This window comes from Talaromyces proteolyticus, assembly GCF_021365285.1.
Source record: "Talaromyces proteolyticus strain PMI_201 chromosome Unknown BGW36scaffold_11, whole genome shotgun sequence".
NCBI lineage: Eukaryota > Fungi > Ascomycota > Eurotiomycetes > Eurotiales > Trichocomaceae > Talaromyces > Talaromyces proteolyticus.
Window position 1 is genome coordinate 1,796,890 of NW_025764287.1, and position 19,743 is coordinate 1,816,632.

The 19,743-nt window shown below is 47.5% G+C and overlaps 7 protein-coding genes across 7 annotated transcripts; 4 read left to right on the forward strand and 3 right to left on the reverse strand.

Annotated features, from left to right (window-relative positions):
* Nucleotides 1-813: 813 nt before the first annotated feature.
* Nucleotides 814-2,516, forward strand: BGW36DRAFT_431643 (putative mRNA processing protein; the record flags this gene model as incomplete). Its single annotated transcript, XM_046221011.1, has 3 exons — nt 814-1,693; nt 1,745-2,402; nt 2,477-2,516. 3 exons carry the CDS (start codon nt 814-816, stop codon nt 2,514-2,516), a joined length of 1,578 nt encoding a protein of 525 aa, XP_046068430.1.
* A 760-nt stretch (nt 2,517-3,276) lies between these two features.
* Nucleotides 3,277-6,318, reverse strand: BGW36DRAFT_431644 (uncharacterized protein; the record flags this gene model as incomplete). The annotated part of the gene is made up of 2 exons (XM_046221012.1): nt 3,277-3,774; nt 5,464-6,318. The coding sequence occupies 2 exons, from the start codon at nt 6,316-6,318 to the stop codon at nt 3,277-3,279; spliced, it is 1,353 nt and encodes a 450-aa protein (XP_046068431.1).
* Nucleotides 6,319-7,015: 697 nt separating this feature from the next.
* Nucleotides 7,016-9,586, reverse strand: BGW36DRAFT_387630 (putative malate dehydrogenase). The gene is made up of 8 exons (XM_046217142.1): nt 9,400-9,586; nt 9,117-9,338; nt 8,849-9,061; nt 8,660-8,788; nt 8,470-8,603; nt 8,145-8,411; nt 7,729-8,096; nt 7,016-7,675 (listed from the first exon to the last, which is right to left on the reverse strand). The coding sequence occupies exons 1-8, from the start codon at nt 9,523-9,525 to the stop codon at nt 7,341-7,343; spliced, it is 1,794 nt and encodes a 597-aa protein (XP_046068432.1). The 5' UTR covers nt 9,526-9,586; the 3' UTR covers nt 7,016-7,340.
* Nucleotides 9,587-10,055: 469 nt separating this feature from the next.
* BGW36DRAFT_387634 (uncharacterized protein) lies at nt 10,056-12,025 on the forward strand. The gene is made up of 3 exons (XM_046217143.1): nt 10,056-10,404; nt 10,474-11,743; nt 11,799-12,025. The coding sequence occupies exons 1-3, from the start codon at nt 10,150-10,152 to the stop codon at nt 11,894-11,896; spliced, it is 1,623 nt and encodes a 540-aa protein (XP_046068433.1). The 5' UTR covers nt 10,056-10,149; the 3' UTR covers nt 11,897-12,025.
* A 202-nt stretch (nt 12,026-12,227) lies between these two features.
* BGW36DRAFT_431647 (uncharacterized protein) lies at nt 12,228-13,916 on the reverse strand (the record flags this gene model as incomplete). Its single annotated transcript, XM_046221013.1, has 1 exon — nt 12,228-13,916. The coding sequence occupies one exon, from the start codon at nt 13,914-13,916 to the stop codon at nt 12,228-12,230; it is 1,689 nt and encodes a 562-aa protein (XP_046068434.1).
* A 1,497-nt stretch (nt 13,917-15,413) lies between these two features.
* BGW36DRAFT_303746 (putative membrane bound cation transporter) lies at nt 15,414-18,073 on the forward strand (the record flags this gene model as incomplete). The annotated part of the gene is made up of 6 exons (XM_046211910.1): nt 15,414-16,033; nt 16,159-16,174; nt 16,225-16,332; nt 16,386-16,457; nt 16,511-16,588; nt 16,637-18,073. The coding sequence occupies 6 exons, from the start codon at nt 15,414-15,416 to the stop codon at nt 18,071-18,073; spliced, it is 2,331 nt and encodes a 776-aa protein (XP_046068435.1).
* Nucleotides 18,074-18,393: 320 nt separating this feature from the next.
* On the forward strand, nt 18,394-19,723 carry BGW36DRAFT_387638 (uncharacterized protein). Its single transcript, XM_046217144.1, has 3 exons — nt 18,394-18,810; nt 18,871-18,920; nt 18,970-19,723. Exons 1-3 carry the CDS (start codon nt 18,576-18,578, stop codon nt 19,657-19,659), a joined length of 975 nt encoding a protein of 324 aa, XP_046068436.1. The 5' UTR covers nt 18,394-18,575; the 3' UTR covers nt 19,660-19,723.
* The last annotated feature ends 20 nt before the right edge of the window (nt 19,724-19,743 follow it).

Here is a 19,743-nt window from a genome sequence, read left to right on the forward strand (position 1 = left end):
GTTCATGGAGATATTGCTCGTTACTACCGTGCAAGAAAATCGATTACCGGCGTAATTTGACTTTGTATGCCGAACAATGTTAAAGAAAGGTTTTGCGTTCGGATGTTTGGATAGATATACACGAAGGCGCTTCTTCGCCCCAGGGTCTTCTTTCCAACTCTTTGGCCTCACTTCTGGATTGGCACATGGGCATTTCTAGAAGCTGAATTCGTGGGAAGAACCACATGCGCATTTTTGGCGTTTATGCTCATGTTTATGATCGTAATCTTTTTTTGTTTTGTATCTCATATCTTTCTGACTGTTCGGAGTGCTGCCATCGCTTTGAAGAACCCATATGATATCGATGCTCCAAATCTTTGGGGCTTGATATGTCGATCGAAGATCTCAAAAGATGTTATTATGTACTTTAGATCCGGTAGTTTGTACGCTTCGCCTTTGACCACATAATCTATGTACTTGCTATTCCAAATGGAATAGAATTCCAGCGTCAAATTCTTCATCGACTGTATGAAATCGGTTTTATGACGCTCATCCTGCACATCCTGCACATCAGGCATCTCTGCCTTTACGTACTCGCCATATACTGATATCCATTTTCTAGCTAATTCTTCAGTGTTAGTGCCACCAAATTGAGCCCTGAATTACAAAGAAGTTGAAAGTACTCGTCTATCTACACGTATTTGTATGCGAATTGTTAAGGGCCTATCCCCAAACCCGTTAGTGCCAAATGCCCCGACAATCAACTTTAGCAATCTGCGGCATCAGTTGCTGACAGAATCCGCTCAGTTGAACAGCTTTCAATTGACCATCAAAATGGCCGGTGAATACAACTGCAGTCGATGTATGCAGGTCATGCTACCGAAGACTCACAGTCGAATTTCTCTCGCTCGCTTCAGACGGCTAGGCCTAGCCAGTCGACGAAGTAATTTTTCGACATCAACATCAACAGCTCCGCAGAATCCTCTACTTCGACTTCATAATTCCAATTCCGCTACAGCTACAACTCGGCTAGGGACGCTTCAATGCTCGAAAAATAGAATTCTCAAACCCCTTACTAGAAGCGTCCAGACCGCCATTGCCGCTCCTGAACCTTCCGAAGAAACACGGCCGTTGCGGAAGCCCAATAACCTCTTCCAATCTTTCTCCAAGTCGCCTTCTCCAATCATACGGAAACGCGCTGAATTCATCAAGCACAATGCTTTCTGTCCTCATCCGAGCCACCAGCAGACCCGCATATCACCCGCTGCCTCCTCCCATTCAGACGCCTCGGCAGATAGCAGCACCAACTCGTCCTCGATTCCCCCAGCCCATTCACATTTTGAATGCCCCGACTGTGGCGTACCGATATACTGCTCAGAGGAGCATTGGATGGACGACTACGAGGCACACTTGGAAATATGCGACACAATCCGGCAGATCAACGAGGATGATCACGATCTTGTCTCAGGACGGTTTTTCCCCGAATTCGCCTACCCAGGTCCCCAGGATGACAATTTTATTGTCAATATGACGAACTGGGATACTTTTTTGTATACCCGTGAATTCGATGCGATTAATAATGAACGAAGTATGCGTCAAGTCACTCGCATGCTGACGTATCCAACGACGATTGCGAGCGTTATACATGAATTGAGTCCATACACTGCTCGCCCGGATGGAAGGTTGACAGTTGAGGGTTTGAAGAGTTTGAGCGGTGAGTCTGATACATACGTCTATTTTGACAAATTCTAATGCAAAATAACAGCCCTTCGCTACACGCTCCATCCGCCTAAACAAGGTGAAGGCAAAGACATCAAGGGCCTCCGTCTCAAAGCACCCCCTGTCCGCATATTCATTCTCGGTGCTCGAGCAGAATCCTCGCTTCCACGACAAGTCTGGCTCCAGCTATCACACATGTTCCCCAACGCGCTGATCAACCTGATCTTCATCGGCCCTGAGAGCATGGCGAACCGTGACGAGGAATTCCCTCTACCCGAACGTACGCCCGAAAACCCATTCGGCGGTATCACCGAAGACAGATTGGGTCCACAGATGAAAATCACCACGTATGTCGACTACTTCCACACGATGCACAACGCGCAGTACTTTTATCCGTACGACCCTTATTTCGACTGCTTCATGCTTTTCCACCCTGGCCTCGGCCACCCTGCCAGCTCGCATGAATGGGAGGAAACGCTGCCTAAGCTTCTCGAAACAAAGGTCCCGATTATTTGCACGGGATACACGCAATCTGATATGGAGCGCGATATTAACTGGGTGCATGAGAAATGCGCTGGTGAATTCGATATTCTCTTGAAACCAGGTGAGAATCGGTTCCGGAGTCTGAGATGGGATTTGAATGATCTCGACCCGTTGGATGTGTCGGCGGGGAATTGGGGGATATGGGGGTTTAGAGGGAAACGGTGCGTTTTTTCTTCCTGCATATTTTTTTTTCTTACTACGCATGAACAGAGGTCAATTCTAACACGTTTAATAGGTACGAAGCGACCCATAAGAACGACACAATCGCCGCTTGATTGGTTATTGTGGTTTTATATCTCTCCCTTCTCGTTCTACAATTGCTTTTGAGTAGCTTGATCTAGCAGAGAGAATTAATTACATTCTCCGGTTTGCCAGCTGTATTATATTTCTTTCTATAATCATATCATTATCGAAAAATATTCGTGCATTTCCCACAGTATAAAGAATACGATGCAGACCGATTCCAGTTGATCATAATTGTCATGCCAACTGTTAGGGTTAAGAATAGTATAATGTAGTCGCTCTGATGTAATCATCGATTCCATGAAGCCGATCCTATCGGCGTAGTATATTCAAACGAATCCGAGCCACACGATATACATAACTTCTCCGTATCCGCCGGCTGAATTAATCGGACAAGGCTATATATCCAACAGAAGAATACCCACAAAAGTCGATAAAACGAATAAGCCAGAATCGGTAGTAGATCCGAGTTGGTACAAGAAGGGTATATAATAAAAAAGTAACATGAAACCGACAAGGTAGCATGCTAGAACGAAATGAAATTCAATGAAAAAGGTCCCAAGGTATCAGTTCCAGTATATATCCTCAAAAAGCTTGCCATTTCCAGAATTGACGATGACCATCGAACGGTTGATATACAGCAAATCAGGTAGTATCTTGTTGCTTCGTTCATCAGTTACGGTCGTGGTTCGTAGGATAAATGATGAATGGTCAAGGCCCAGCCTTTTTGTCTATTATTGCGCAAAAAGAAACCATTCAATGTTTACTCCCCGGTTTTTCTCCATGAGTGATTTATAGCATGACCAAACCAGCAACGGCCATGACGCCGGCCATCATGGCACCATTAATTTGGTGGTTGACGGGAGCAGCACCGGTGTGTGTAGTAGAGGCGGCGGTGGTGGTTTCGGTGCCAGCAGGTTCGGTGGTTGGCACAGAGGCAGGGACAGTTCCGGAAGCGCTGGTAGCTGACACAACAGCAGAGCTGGAGCTGACAGGATGGCTAGAGGGAATAACGACAGACGAGCTGGGGTGGGGGTGTGAGAGTGAGAGTGAGAATGAGAGTGGGAGGAAGGAGTGGGAGTGGGAGTCGGCGTCGATGTCGATGTCGATGTCGATGTGCTGCTGTGGGCATTGACGATGGTGACGGTCGTGGTAGAGGCGGCGTAGGCCGAGAGGGCGGTCGAGAGCAGCAGGAAGGTCTTTGTGACGAGCATTTTGACTGCGGAATCGGGTGATTTTGATAGCCTTGCAAAGATGTCGCGAAGACGAGTGGGTTAGAGTATTGGGGAACTGAGTCCGGAGAATGAGAGGACGACAGATATAAGAGTGCTGAGCGAGTGATCACTCTGATCTGCCTAGAAGAAAGCGAAGGTGGTGGTGAATGTGGTGGATGTGGTGGTGAAAGGAAAGGGAGAGAAGAAAACGGGCTAAGAATATTGGGGTGGTGTTTTATTATTATTATTGTTATTAGGGGTCAGGGCGAGGCGCGGGAGCCTAAGGCTAAGACTAAGCTCAGGCACGACGTAACTGCCTGCGTCACCCGCCAATCGCCATCGCGCGGGCCTATCTCCATCCCGTGTTGCTAATTACTGCTAATTACTTCTCTTAGACTCTTACTCCTCTTACTACTGCGTCGATGAGACCATGGGGGAACAAATCACGACTTGTTCTTGTTACTCTCTATTGCAGTTTACGCTTACTTCGTCTGCCATTGTTCACATTTATTTGTTATGCATACCGCGGTTCAGCATTCCAATCGTTGCTGGGCCATCATCCACTACCCGTAACTACCATCACCATACCCTGATACGACCTCGCAGAACACCCAGGCTCGGCAGGAACCTATTCAGTGCTTTATCCCTAGTGCTATGTTGGTTATATATAACAACTGCTATTATTGCCCCAAAAATCCCTATTAACAGCCAATAATACCAAAATTATTGAGCATGGCAGACGTACTCGTTGACATCTACGAAGCCCAAGTGGATACGTTCATTTGCCAGTGGAGAGGCTAACTGCGACTAAACAACAATCACTTCTGCGTAACACAGAAAATACACGCAATCAATGATTATTGTTCGCGATACCAAACATAACGATCCAAGGAGCGTTCGATGCTGGTTATCTGAATCTTGGTGCATCTAAAAATCGAGCAGACCTTGCGGTTCCACGTCAGGATTAATTACTATTTGGCAAATCGTCAAGAACGGGGTCAAACTAGGATCACACTCCACTCTGTCTCTGTTTCTATGATATGATTAGTCTTCAAGCTCGCATGGCCACAGCGGCCTCCGTAGAGTCCTACATCCTTTCCCAGTGAATACTTATCACGATCGACATGATCAACGCGACTAACACGACGTTGCACTCGAAATTGATCTGCCTCGACTCTTAAGTCTCAGAGGACAGACATAATTATTCCAAGAAAAGGGAGTAAGGGCCATATAAAATCGGTCTCTTGGCAATTGTTAAATATTCCAGCCCTCCAATCAGGATAGTAATTTACTGAGTTTCGCAACTTTTGAAATCGCTTCTATATTTATATAGTACCAAGTCTAATATTCCTCTCTAATGACAGCAACTCAAGACAACTATATAAACTACTTATAGTCAAACAGCCTACTTTGTTAGCGCGTACTGCGTGTCCAGCGTTATTGTGGCTGGCATTACGTGTTCTAGTGCCACGTAACTGAGATAGCTCTTAGTATCTCGAGAAAGTTAACTTGACATCTAGCATACGCTATCATTTCTTGCTTGTTCCATTATTAAATAAATAAGAATATCATTAGTTTTATCCAAAGCAATACTGCCGTAAGTCATCGGGTTAATCGTATACAGGGTATAAAACATTTCGCAAAAAGCCGCCCAGTCAAGCCAAAATGCCGACTTTGTTTTAAGCATAGGAACACTCAGCCGAAGCAAGCAATGCCTTTCAAACAACAAATAAAAGAGAAAAACAATCGCTCAGAGGGCCCATACCATGGCAGTGACAACCATCACAGCCGGCAAGTAGCCGTTCCACTGCACTCCCAGACCAGATGCGGCCCCAGAAGATGGATCAGCGGCTGTAGTGCCATTCGCAAGAGTACCATTGATATAAGCGGTCTCGTTCGTACCGTTCTTCATAATGGTCACGACGCTGGAGTTGTGAGGAGGGTCGCCAATGATTTCGTTCAAGTATGTGCTATTGGTGTTATCATCGCATCCGCAGGTCTGGTATTCTTCGCAGAGACAAACAACGTTCATCGTGTAGTTGCCGTTGCTGTCGCTTTTGTTGTTGCCAATAGGATGTTGGTAATAGTACGGCGCATGGTATGGATACGACCACACTGAATAATGCCATGCACCTACTGCGAATCCCAGAGCCGCGCCGGTTAGTAGTGCAGGGGCTATGCCGGATGAAGATTGTCTGCCAGCGGGATATGGTGTGCTTGCGCCGCCAGGATAGTAACTGCCTCCTCCATACGATCTGGACGTTCCTGAGCCTGAACTGGATGTGCCGCCCGAATTGCTGTGATCCTTGTCAGTCCCATATCTGGAGTAGGTTTGAATAAAGTGGTCTTTGCCTTGAAGATGATGTGCTTCCTGATCCACGACTGCCAGAGCTGGATCCACTGCTGCCAGAACTTCCACTGCTGCCAGAACTTCCACTGCTGCCAGAGCTTCCACTGCTGCCAGAGCTTCCACTGCTGCCAGAGCTTCCACTGCTGCCAGAGCTTCCACTGCTGCCAGAGCTTCCACTGCTCCCACTACTGCTTCCTCCACCGCCACCACTCTTACCACCTCCGCCGCCGCCGCCTCGTCGCTTCTCGAGGTCACCCACCTCCGGAACATCAGCCGCTACATCTTGTTCGGCAACGGCAAGATCAGTTTCAGGGATGGCAAGCGCTGAAGTGAGAGGGGAAAGAAGGAGCAAGAGACTGGTTGTGGCAGACAGCTTCATTCTGAAGAATCTTCAGAGTTGGTAGTAGAAGATAAAAAATGGGAGAGAAGCGCGTCAGTAGTCAGTACTAGGTGTACAAGGAAAGATGTCTGTCTGTATTATGGCCAACGGATTGATGTCTGGTGGGAACAAAGGTTTCCGAATTGTTTCAGTCTGAATCCGCAAACCCAAACAACGACAGAAAGACTTGGAGGTAATAATCCGCTATGAGATATCGAGAAAGTGACGAGTATCTAGTGTGTGGCCATCAGAATGGTGTAATCAGCACGGGGGTCGGCGGCTCTTAAAGTATTTTCGGGGTCATGGGCCAAGCAAAAGCTTGAAAGCACAGCACACTGGCGGACGATAGTGTTATTATTACTATTAGCGTGGCTAAATAGTACAAACCAAATAAGAAGCCGCAGTCAATCAGAAGGAGCAAAGGGCAAACTATTGCTCCTGCGTCGGACTTGGCGACATGTGGGCTCTTTGGAGTGGGAGAACGGGGAGTTACGGTGCGACGCTGACGATTGGCACGCCTTTTCCACTAATTAGCCTGAGGCTATGTTGCTTACATCTTTTTTTTTTTTAATGTTTGAATATATTAATGTTCATACTAATTGCCAAACTGGGGTACTGTTACACAGATCGAACGGATCGCTTCTCGAGGTAAAGTAATATTACAGCAGCTTAACTGTGTGGCAAGGCAGAGGGCGGTGCGAGGCAGAATCATCCATAGGGCGATGTAATTGTGCTGTAATTGTATACTTCGCTTGTTACCGCTATTTTCTTACATGGTCCAGCACAGCCACAACTTCTATGACATCAGCCCTATCGGACGGCAAGTTTTGCCTGTTCGTATTCCTAATTTGTAGGAAATCGCCACACTTCTCTTGTGATGTTGACAAATTTCATAATTTAATACGCAATCAGATTATGCTTTTGGTTTCGCCAAGGGCCGGTAGACCGCATCCCACATTTGCGCCCTGATCCATTCCTCCAACTCAGCGTCATTCTCGGGGATGTTCTTCTCCTGCGCCAAGCCTTCTTCAATGGCAGCTTGGATTACTGCCTTGGCAATGTGCACACTGATTTCACGCACATCGACGACGTCCGGGAGTAAAGGCTTGTTGGGGTCCCTGAGCGCCGGCGACTGCGCAGACAATGCCCTAACCGCCGCCACCAGCATTTTGTCTGACAGCAGACGACTTTTGCTCAGAACAGCACCTAGGCCGATGCCAGGAAAACAGGTGGAATTATTGCATTCAGCTGAATCTCCATCAGTAATAATTTTTTGCTGCGATTGGGAAGGCTCTTCATACCAATCTCGTACGTGACCCCGTTATATTCCACAGGAGGAAACGGGCTACCTGTTGCAATCAACGCGCGGCCTTCGGTCCAGTCATTGATATCCTTGGGCTGCGCTTCGTGTAGTCTTGTTGGATTACTCAGTGGAAAAACAATTGGACGTTCCACATGTTTAGCCATTTCCCTGATGATTTCTTCGGTAAAGGCGTTCGGTTTGGTGGACGTTCCAATCAGTACATGCGGTTTCACTTGTTTGATGACGTTATAAAGGTCCAGTTTCTCATGATCCGTCCAATCTGCATCATCTCTCGCAAATGGTATCTGCGCTGGCGTCAATTTGTCTTTATGGGACTTTAGGAGAAGCCCTGGCTTGTCAATACACCTATATCCTTTGAGTATGCTGTCACTGTGCAGGACTTCTATTTCTTACCATATGTGCTTGGCAGCCTCTTGCTTTGATATCCTGCTTTCAGTTGCAATAGCATCACATATTTGATCGGCTATACCAGTGCCAGCAGTTCCAGACCCGAAAATTACGACCCGAGCATCAGCGATATGAATGTTGCTGACGTGCAGACCAGCCATAAGAGCTGCCAAAGTAACACAACCTGTTCCTTGTACATCATCGTTAAAGCAAGCTATTTGGGGCCGATATTTTTCAAGTAACCTCCTAGCATTTTGGAGACCGAAATCTTCACTATTTCATCTAAGCGTTCACGTCTTTGAGGTGGTGTCTTGTGAGGTTCAATACTAACAAATGGATATAGGCATTTGGAAACACCTTTCTTGCGCCGGTAACAAACTTGTCCACGAATTTATCGTACTCCTCCCCTCTGACTCGAGGATGGCGTAGACCTAAGTATAGGTCGTCGTTCAGCAGTTCTTTATTCTAACAAAATGTCAAATTTCATCGTATCAACAAAATGAAAAAAAGGAGATACGAACATCTGTCCCACAATCCAAGACTACTGGAAGCTGCCTGGCAGGGTGGATACCTGCGCATAGGGTGGTTAAGACCAGCTTAGCGACTGATATCAGCACCGATCCAACGCCTTGGTCGCCAATACCAAGAATCTTATACCATATATCTATTAGTAGTGCAATGATTAGACTCATCGAGGGGGCCTGTCTTACCTCTTCCCCGTCTGTGACAACAATATAATCGATATCCTTACTCTTCCCATTTCCCGCAAACCTACTTAAATCCTCCTCGATCCTTTCTTGATCATTAATGTTCAAAAAACAACCCTCGGGCTTCCGGAACAACCTCGAGTAGTTCTGAATTGCGTCTCCTTCTGTTGGGGTATAAATCACGCTAAACATTTCCTTCAGATGATCTTGGATGAGCTGGATAAAAGCGAAATGATTAGTCCACCTTCAAGTACTCCCAGGAAATACATGCCCTATAATACAAGACCTCATCCTGTGCTTTCATGCTCGCCATGAAGGTGTTTTTGGCTAGATCATTGGGTCGACTGGCATACTGATCATACGCTCGCTTCACCTGTTCCTCCAATGTCTGCACATTGGGCGGAAGAAGGCCGTGAAGCTTGAATGTATGACGTTCTTCCTTGGTAAAAGCCGATCCTTTATTATAATAGGAGTTGTGGAGTAGGGCATGGCTCTAGATCACCGCATTAGAGACTTTATAGCATATATTTTCCATGTGTGCGAGGACGGTGTACTTCGAGAGGGCATTCCAGTGGTCCCGTGGCTGCGCGGGGTAGATTGCTAAACTTCGAGGTCATAGTGAAGGTTACCACCAGTTTCTTCGTTTGATATGTAGGTCGGATAAGGCGGCGTTTAATCATGCTATGTTTAATGACATAGTCAACTAATAACACTTGAGAAGCGGAAGATGAGAAAACGAACAGATAAGTGCATGCAGCCAAGCCGGGATTATTAGCCAATGTTAATTAATAGTCGCAATTAAGCTTGGATAGGGACATGTTTTGCGACTGCCGGTGAACTTGGAGTGGGGGATTCATGACGTAGTCAATAGAACCCGCACATGAGCCAACCAGTCTTTCACAGCAAAGCGAGGCTTCACGGGGTATATTTCGTGTATTAATATTAACATCAATATTGATGCATATTGTTACTGGATATTGTTATTAATATGAATAGAGGATATGACCAAGCAGCTGCCCGTACCGAAAAGGGAAGGCGGATTGGTCAGCAAGCCTCAGCCGCCGCTTTTATGCTTACCAGAGCATTCTGACCTAAGCAGACCGCACACACTCAGACATGTCCAATCACAGCTCGGCCAGCCGGCGAGCTCGTTCTTTCCGTGCGTCCCGGGCGTACAAGGTGTAGCTTAGCCCCCAATGCCGCTTTAAGTCTTTAACCGTTCTGGTCTCGGTTTATAACGCCCACAATGTCTGCTCGAGCAGCTTGACAGCGTTCTCTGCTGCACTACCAGAATAATACCTCCAATGTCCCATCCATTCTCTCCTGAGATCATATCAGTGTCCTCCTACCCACTCCCCGTACCGTCCGGGCTGGGAGAAGGAGATATCATGGCTGATCCCAACATCCTCTACGGGGGCCTTTCGCTGAAACAAGACGACGGGTCTCAAGTGGATGAGCAAAAGAAATCACAAAAGACGGCCAAAACTACGAGCAACAGGATATCATCACGGAAAAGGGGCCGTCCGCGTCTACTCACTAAGGATGAGAATGCTGCTGAGGTGTGTTGATGAGATAACAAATGCAGAAATACAAAAAACAGACTTCACTGACTTAGTGACTGGTCATAGCGCCGAAGGACACAGATACGTCTTGCGCAGAGAGCGTATCGGTCACGGAAGGAGGCAACTATCTCGTCCTTGAACGGCCGGGTTGCTGAACTAGATGCCGCCATCGAGGATGTACATAGGTCGCTCGCATCTTTTCAGGAGGGCGTTGTAGCCTCAGAGCTGTTAGAACCACGCTCAGATTTGCTGTATAACCTCCGCGAAATTTCAGAAAAGACAGCTGCTCTTATCCAGCTTTCCAAAGGAGAAGCATTCTCCGAGAGTGGAAGTTCAAGGGCATCTGAACCCAGAGAGGCTTATATGCCAATGATTGAGAATTCAAATGAACATTTAATTTCTGATTTGATAGAATACAATGCAGCCGATGAGATTTCACTCGCCACAGAAAAGAACTCTATTTTTCCCAAACGAGCCAGACTTTCCAATCAACAAGACCAGGACATGTTCGAAAATATCCACGCCCCTGTCAATGCTAAACAGCCTCATTCCTCTATACCAAAACCAACCTACCGACTCCCTACACCAAACTTGCACCAGCCTCAACCTCCTTCCACATTTAGCTTTCATGAGAATACATTCGCCCGCCGACTGCGCCGCAATTGCTGGGAATATGGCTATCGCTTGCTTGTCGACAGCGCTACAGAACCCGAAGAGCTCTCTCGCGTTTTCCAATTCTCATTCGGTGTGACGAATCGCAAAATGCTGATTGGTCGCTTCCAAAGAGCGTTGGCCATGTCCGGCGATGCCATTGAACATCATTCGAGTTCTCCTCCCTTTTATATTGGTGGCGCTGGAACACATTATACACAGAAACTCCAACAAGGAGATCCAATGTCTCCATCGTTGAATATTTATCCTATTTCCAAATTCTCTGGACCGTGGCCGTTCCAATTCGCCGAAACTCCTCATGAGGAAACCAGTATTGACGGCCTTTTAATGGCCACTGGGTTTGATGGCGAGTGGTTCGACTCGAACGATGTGGAAGGCTTTCTACGAGAGAAAGGTATATTTATCGACGCGCGGTCCTCTATTGTCGGAATACCAAAGTTTCGCTCGGAATTTTTCGAATCATCCCCATCGAGCAGTCTATCGCCAGAATCGAATAATTTACTGGCATCATCCGAGCAGTATAAAACCCCTATGTCTATGTCTCTGGATCAGAACGATCTCCTAGATCCCCAATTGACATCGCCCTATCTTTATTCTGCGGATGGAAATGCGCTGGACTCGCCAGAACTTTCTTTGACATTTGACGTGGGACGATTTGTTGACCGTAAGAAACCACTACTTCCCCCCTATTGGCTATTCATCTGCTAACTTCTCTAAAGGGCTTGTGAGAAAGGCAGTTTGTTTGGGACGAGTGCCGGGTTATCGTAAGCAAGACGTGGAGGAATCCATGCGGTATGCAGTCCGATTCTTGGTTTGAGATTGGAGTGATGGTTCCTATGTGTCTATATTTTATTCCTCTCTGTGATAGTGTTGTAAATAATGATACCTCAGTTTAGTTTCCAATTACGTGATCAATTAAGTACGCGTATCTATATTCAAGACTCGCTGGTTAAAAGTTGTAGAGTAGGATTTGAGATTTATTTTAGCTATGGTACTCAGTCTAATCACAATTTTGGGAACGTCAAAATTCATGTCATCGTTACCTCGTCGCAATAAGCAATTAAACATAAATTAATTCTCTTATTAGAAAATTAGAACGAAAGAACAGATAGAAAATTTTCGATCAAGGTCTGTCTACCTGTCAAACCTTAATGGTGTCGTTCAAGCAAATGAACCATAGTCGTCCAGCCACTGCAGCAATTCTTGGATAACTCATGGGAACACCAGCAGCAGTGAACAGAGCTCTCATTCGAAGGGGATTGGGAAGCACCCGATTGCCTCTTCGATCCGGCGCGAGTCCCGCTGCTGTCGCGAGTGTTGCTAGAGGAGCGTCGCCCAACGAAGTCGCCCTGACTAGTGAACAGAAGAGCGTCTGGGATGATCATTTTTGCATACAGTCCGGAAGGTATGTCGTGCCAGAAGTTGCATTGACAGCAGATCACGAATATCTTAGCTAGGTATTTGTCTTGTCTGGGGGAGGCGGTGTTTCTTGGGATGGCGTCGACTTCAATGCGAGAAGATGCGGGTATAGAGCTCCATGTTGACAAGTCTGTTGATGAGGATGCGTTTTCTTGGTCTGAAGTCCCTGGAGTAGAAATATCTGTTGTAGATGGATTGGATACAGCGGGGGAGTTGGCGGGAAATTTCGGTACATCGTAAATGGCTGACTCTATTGACATTGATACTTGTTGCTCGGGTGGGGGTCGTTGGGGGTAAGTCGGTTTCTGTAAGAGAGCCGGTGTCTGATCTGCTTCCTGCTGCTTGCTAGTTTGCACCTTTTTTGGAGCGTGCTGCAGTGAACTTTGGCAGTTCGAGCATGTTGGAAAGTTGGCCTTTTCCCTGTAGCTAGCTGGCAACGCCTTGCTTTCATTCTGTTTTCCTCGGGCCTGTAATGAGTCTTGAGGGCTTGGTTTTGACATCCCGTACTGAGGCTGGTTGGTTTCTATCTTTGCCAACGCTCTCTTTGGACTCTTTGGCCCTGGCTCGATAACCTTGGACGGTCCAATCCGCAGTGAGTGTGGAATAATAACCTCTTTTCGATCTGGCTCATTATTTACCTCGCGTTTTTTAGCTCTCTCTGCACCAAAACTCTTGGGAGTAACACTGGGCTGTGGTTGAGCGACATTTTCTGTCGAAGAATGGTAAAAAGAAACCCCCGATCTGCGCAGAGTCTGCTTTTTCTCCACGCCGGTTGGACTCACTGGATACCCATTCATAGGCAGCACTTCTTGCTGTCCACTCGTAGGGCTAGGTTGATATTGATTGCCTACAAACGCAGAGTTGGACCCTTTTGCCAAGTCCTTTGTTATAGTTGCATTAAACCCTGGTGGTAAGGTGGCAGATAGTCGTGGAGTTGGGAGAGGTCCATCAGTAGTCATTCCAGGATCCTGATGAATGTAGGGAGGCAGAGTCGGTTCTCCAACTGGCGCATTGTTAGATATGCTTGCACGTCGACTCCGAATGCGGGTCGATATGCTTGAGAGTAAGGGAACGTTTGAGAATCGAGTGGTATCGGACGCCACACTAGAATCCCTGCGGGATGTCTTGACAGGCTGCTTTTTGACCAGGCGTCTTGACGATGAACGAGATGCGGGTTGTTCATCAGGGCCAGCTGGACCTACTGATTGTGACCGGCGTGAGCGTCCACGAGATTTGTTCCATGTCGGAGAGATACAAATCTCACGGCGTTCCTTTTCAGAGTAAAGAGGAAGTGCGTCTATTGGGAAACCAATCGTGGTGACTGGAGGCCCAGACTTGCGAGGCATATCCTCCTGGCGCGATTTGGTGAAGGAAAACCTTCTTGGCCGTGGGATTTGCTCCATCACTTGAGAGATCATGATAGAAGATCGTTGCTGATGGAGTCGATGTATCGTTCGAGATGCACAGCAGGAGAAAGCACACCAGAAGAATCGACGGTGTGTGATACAAAATTAGAAATAACGGAGGCGCAACGTGCAAACAAAGGCAAGGCGGTCAGTCCTGCAAACGCCGCTTCCTGTCAAACAATGATATGTGCCTGCAGTGGATGTACTTGTAAGCGGAGATGGCTGTTATCCCGCTGACTGGACAGTGAGGTTGACACGAGATGGTCCTCGACAGTCAGTCAATGGCACGTATGGTCAGTAGATAACAGAGCTGAACAAAGACTGATGATGCGCATAAGTTATTGGATGACTCGATTCTCAACTGTCTGAACCTAAGACACAGAGTAGATACACATAATCGCAGCACAGAAAAAAACGAGGGGCATCGCTGCTGATAAGGCCAAAAAACTGATGGAGCATAAAAATCAAAAAACAATCAGTCTATACAAACAAACGCACGCATGTCTCAGCGCGGTCAAAGAAACATGGCCAATCGGCAGGCGGTGCATGTTGCTGCTGCAGGAGCTGCCAATGAGGCAGGAGCGACATGCAAGGTCGGCAGGTGCGTCTCGAACGATTATTATCTAATCGATCGCAGAGTGGCCGATCCGCACTGTCTTAGCACTAGACTGCAGATAGTAATCTGTATTCCGTACTGGAACTAATAGTGTGGCTGAGTATTAATAGCAGCGAGCTGAAAGCCTGTAGGAGGCTAAGAGGCTAAGAGGCTAAGAGACGCCTACTACAGCCCCACTGGAAGCATGGCCGCTTCCCACTGGCCAGACGCTGGCCGAGGCGTGTGTCTGCCAATGAGAGCCCGGCTGCGGGGCTAACAATGCTGCCAAGGGCGGCCATGCGAGTGAAGGGCTTGGCATGCCTCATTCTTGAATCATCGGTTCAGTGACTGGGATAGGGACACAGGTACGTCATGGCTTGATTGTGGGATGCTGCAAGTTCACAACCAGCTTTACGCAGCTGCCAGCACCGCCAATTCCCCATCTCTGTCCTCAACGGCGGCTTCGACCAAGGCACTTTGGCCTGGCTTATCAGTACAAGCCCCGATTGGTACTCTACTGATCGGTCTCGCGCGTGTGATTGGCCCACGCTCCACCTATCCTAGTCTCTCATCGCTGATCCCACGGTTTGGCTAGCAGCATCCTCATAGGCCTGAGCAAGCTTAGTTACTGCCTTGATCATGCCAGAGCGTGGTCTTGTGGTGACAGGAATACGTACTGCTTGGCTAGCCTCTTATCGTTGATTGACGATGTCCATCCCTTGCCAAGTCGCCACTACCGCCCTCCAATAAACTACCTCCCCGGCATCCCCATCTTCTGTCCCTTCTGTCAACGCCTTTATAACAACACCGACCTTGCTGGTCTGTTCCACTTTGTACTCTTTCCCTCAACCATCGCTCTCGTCTGATCATCTCTGGGCCTGGTTATCCGCCGATTCTCAACAGCATCAACATCGATGAACGAATCTCCTGACGAGCCACCTTTAGACCGTTCCGGCATTTGGGATCGCATCAACGCATGTGCCTCGAATCTATTGTCGCGTGCCCACTCTCGCCACGGCCACGGGAGCCGTAATAATACCGTCCTTCCGGTAACTAATGCTTCGATAGACCACAATGACCACCTTCAGCTTCCAGCAGCTGCAGCTGCTTCCAACGTCCGCCAGCCGTCCGTTCAGTTCGAACAACAGTCGAAGGAGAAATCAAAGGATAGCCTTAACTCCGCTGGAACCGTTCCGGTGGATACGCAAGATGGAGAGAAACCTCCCACCCTAGAGACAAAGCCAAGCCTGCTTAGCAGTTTTTTCTACTCCGTCAAAATGATTTTACTTTCAAGCTGGGTAAACTGGCTCCTCGTTTTCGTGCCTGTCGGTATCGCTCTTGGTGCAGTAGAGCGGAGTATGGGAGACAGTAGTCCTGTTTCTCCAACAGTCGTCTTCGCTATCAACGCTGTTGCCATAATTCCACTAGCATGGATGCTTGGCTATGCCACGGAATGTGTCGCATCAGATTTGGGCGACACTGTAGGTGCTTTGTTGAATGTTACCTTCGGTAATGCCGTAGAACTGATTATTTTGTAAGTACTGTGATCCACTTAACGAGTATTAAGCTAACATACAGTATACAGTATGTACGTCACAATTGGTTTTATTTCTTGGCCCATTCCTATCTGAAATGCTAACATCGTGTCAACGTTTTTAGCATCGCATTGGTTGCAGTAAGTCACCGATTTTCCCCGTGCAAAACGAAGATTAACAATCTATCCAGGATGAGATCTCTATTGTACAGGCATCCCTTCTCGGCTCTATCTTGGCTAACTTGCTCTTGATTCTGGGCATGTGTTTCCTTTTTGGTGGACTTCGCTTCCGCGAGCAGGTACGTAGCTGAGACGTCCCGGACGTGCTTGAGAAACGCTAACACGGCTGCAGCTTTACAACTCCGCAGTCACCCAAATGAGCGCCTGTCTTCTGAGTCTTAGCGTTATCAGTCTTCTCCTACCTGTTAGTCTGCCTCCAACTGTCGTGAAGTCGCATTTCTAATCACATCTACCTAGACCGCTTTCCACGCCTCGTTTAGCACTCTTACAAATGCAGATGCTGCGGTAGTCAAAGTCAGTCGAGGCACGAGTGTCGTAAGTCACTATTCCTTACCTTTCTATGCACTCTCTAACGTAATATAGGTACTGCTTCTCGTGTACATTTTATACCTATTGTTCCAGCTCAAATCTCACTCGTATATCTACGAGAGCACACCTCAGCATATGATCGACGAAGAATCACATCCCGGTGTTCTTGCCGACATATTAAATTCGTCATCGAGCTCCGACTCATCGTCTGATGATGATAGTGATGCCAGCTCAGGGTCCAATACAACAGTCAAGAGAATCAGAAAAGCTCTACGGAAGAAGCGTCGCCGTAAGTCTAGTTCGGCCTCCAAAGAAACTATGTGCGCACCGTCTCCCCCGTCCTTTGTACGGACAGGATCCTCTGGCTCCCAGGTAATCGATGAAGTCATTCGCACCCCTGAATCCGTCCCCGCTGCTATACGTAACGGGCAAGATGTCACTTTGTATGGTCAAGAACAATCGGCCACCGGTGACGTCTCGAATGAGGTTACAACCCGCGATTTTGAAGGCACCAGGTTGCCTTCCGTCTCTAAGAGGTCGGCACGCAAATCCAAGCAGCGTATAAAACATGGGAAAAATCGGAAAATGCAAGAATACAGAGACCAAAGTAGTGACGAGGATAACGTGCCCCAAGCTGCACCTAGTGTGGCTCCGAGACTTGAAGAGCTTCAAACCCAGCCGTCGGCATCTGAATATCAGAGACGCTCCTTCAATTTTCGCAACCTGCCTTACAAACCAGCAATATCTCGTGTGTTGACTTCGAGTGGCTTGAAACCAACGCAGATCTTGCAAGCATCACCTAGTGTCCCCGCAGCATCAGGTAACGATCGCCCAAACCTTCGCCGTACAAGTTCCCTGCCAGATCGTCTCGATCAAAAGGCTCTCACGACAGCTATACCCTCGGCTCAACCTTTACCTCACTTGGTTTCTAAGACAAGGGTTGTTGAACACAAGGATTATAGTGACGAAAAGCCGAAACTATCCCGATTTACAGCTATCGTTTTACTACTAGTCTCTACTGGTCTCGTAGCTGCCTGTGCTGAATTTCTGGTAAACTCCATCGACTACCTCGTGAAAACAACTGGAGTCAGCCAAGCTTTTATCGGTCTAATTATTTTGCCAATCGTCGGAAATGCCGCCGAGCATGTGACTGCTGTTACTGTCGCAAGCAAGAACAAGATGGACCTGGCAATCGGAGTTGCTTTGGGGAGTAGCATACAAATTGCACTCTTTGTCACGCCGGTGATCGTTCTCCTTGGATGGATACTGAATACAGAAATGTCGCTCTATTTCAGCTTGTTTGAGACAGTCTCTTTGTTTGCTTCGGCCTTCATCGTCAACTATCTCATGCTGGACGGACGCACCAACTATTTGGAAGGTGCTTTGCTCATTTCTGCATACGTAATTATTGCAGTGGCAGCATTCTTCTACCCCTCCTGCGAGGATACTAGCTCTGCCAATGGTGGAACAATGAATGGCACTTGTCGCTAACCAACAGATGCCTAGACTTAGAGTCTTACTCTAGCTACCTAAGAATGGTCAACCAGGCTAGACTCAACGTCACCTAGTAATATGATATGTGGTGGTAGATGTAGTGAATGGGGAGGGGCCTTTATGATGGGAAAGGTGGTGGTTTTGAAATGCTATAGCATATTGCTACATAATTTGTGAAGGCAATTTGGTGAAAATAAATTGTATCACCTCGTTTGAATCGGTATTACTCTTGCCTAAATTCTGATACCCAAGTTCTACGTCAGTTGGTATTTGTAGAGTCCCCACACTGTAGACAGCTGTAAACTGTAAAGTGCACAGCCACCACAGGTGTGCCGTCATCTTGAACGTTACATTGTTGTCCGCTGGCAGCAAACTATCAGAGCATGGTTCGTTAGTATATATATCTTTGTTCGACATCAAGCAAGGAGTCACAACCTCCCATTATCTCACCACCCAGCACATTCTACGAAAAAACAGACCACAAAAACACCAACTCTAAATGTCGTATAGACCACCGCCAGGGCCTCCACCAGGCTATCAAGAAAGAAATGATGCAAGCACGTCTTATAAACCGCCACCTGGCCCTCCACCAGGCTTTAAGGAGATAAATGACCCAGAGCCGCCACCTTATCACAACTGGCAAGAGGTAGTCCCAGACACATCAACACTGCCGCCTCCACCAACAATCTCCTTACCCTTTTCAGAGACTGGCAATGCTTCGGAGGATGATGCGGGTTGGTTTCTTACATAGATGTGTTTTTATGATGAGCTAACCCTAGAGTCTGTTTATTCAGGTCGTGCTCATGCATTTTGTGATACGATACCATTATGGAAGCCCGCCGTGGTAAGCTTTCCCCGTGCTTTGGGAATAGCCCTTCTAATGATGCATACAGCCGCCTGAATCTGTCTACAACAAGACCCTGCAAGGTGACATCCACCCAGCACGACCAGCAGAATTCCGTGGTAATCTGCAAGTCCCTGTTACTGGAAAGTGGATAGTCCAGAGCGCCAAAAACTGTCCCGACTGTGTGATCATATCGATTCTTCCACTCTATTACGCCATGCGAGATTCACCGCTGCGCACAGAGAAAAGCAAAACTATATACTTTGAAGTCAAAATCACACGTCTGCATCAACCACCACATGGAGATGCCAGCGGGCTTTCCATAGGCTTTCTGGCGCAGCCGTACCCAAGCTGGCGCTCGCCAGGATGGGAACGAGGCAGCGTCGGCGTCTTCTCTGATGATGGGTGCCGATTCGTAAATAATTCGTTTGGCGGAACGCCGTTCACCGCGCCGTTCAAAGTTGGAGAGACCGTGGGGTTGGGCATGACCATAAGCCTGCCTACCGGCCAGCAGGAGCCGATTGTGGGACCGAATGTGAGGATATTCTTTACCAGGAATGGAGGTGATGCTGGGAGCTGGGATTTACATGAAGAGCTGGATGTCGATTCTGGAGATGTGGAGGGGCTCGAGGGTGATTTTGATCTGTATGGCGCTGTTGGGATATTCGGTGGTGTCGAGTTTGAGGCTTGCTTTGAGAGGAATGGGTGGTTGTGGAATCCGTTTTCTAATATACAGTAAATTATACTAGCTAGCCATCTCACTGGTAAGAGCTTATAACAGGCTCGATGTTGACAGAATGACATAATCTTATCATGAAATTAA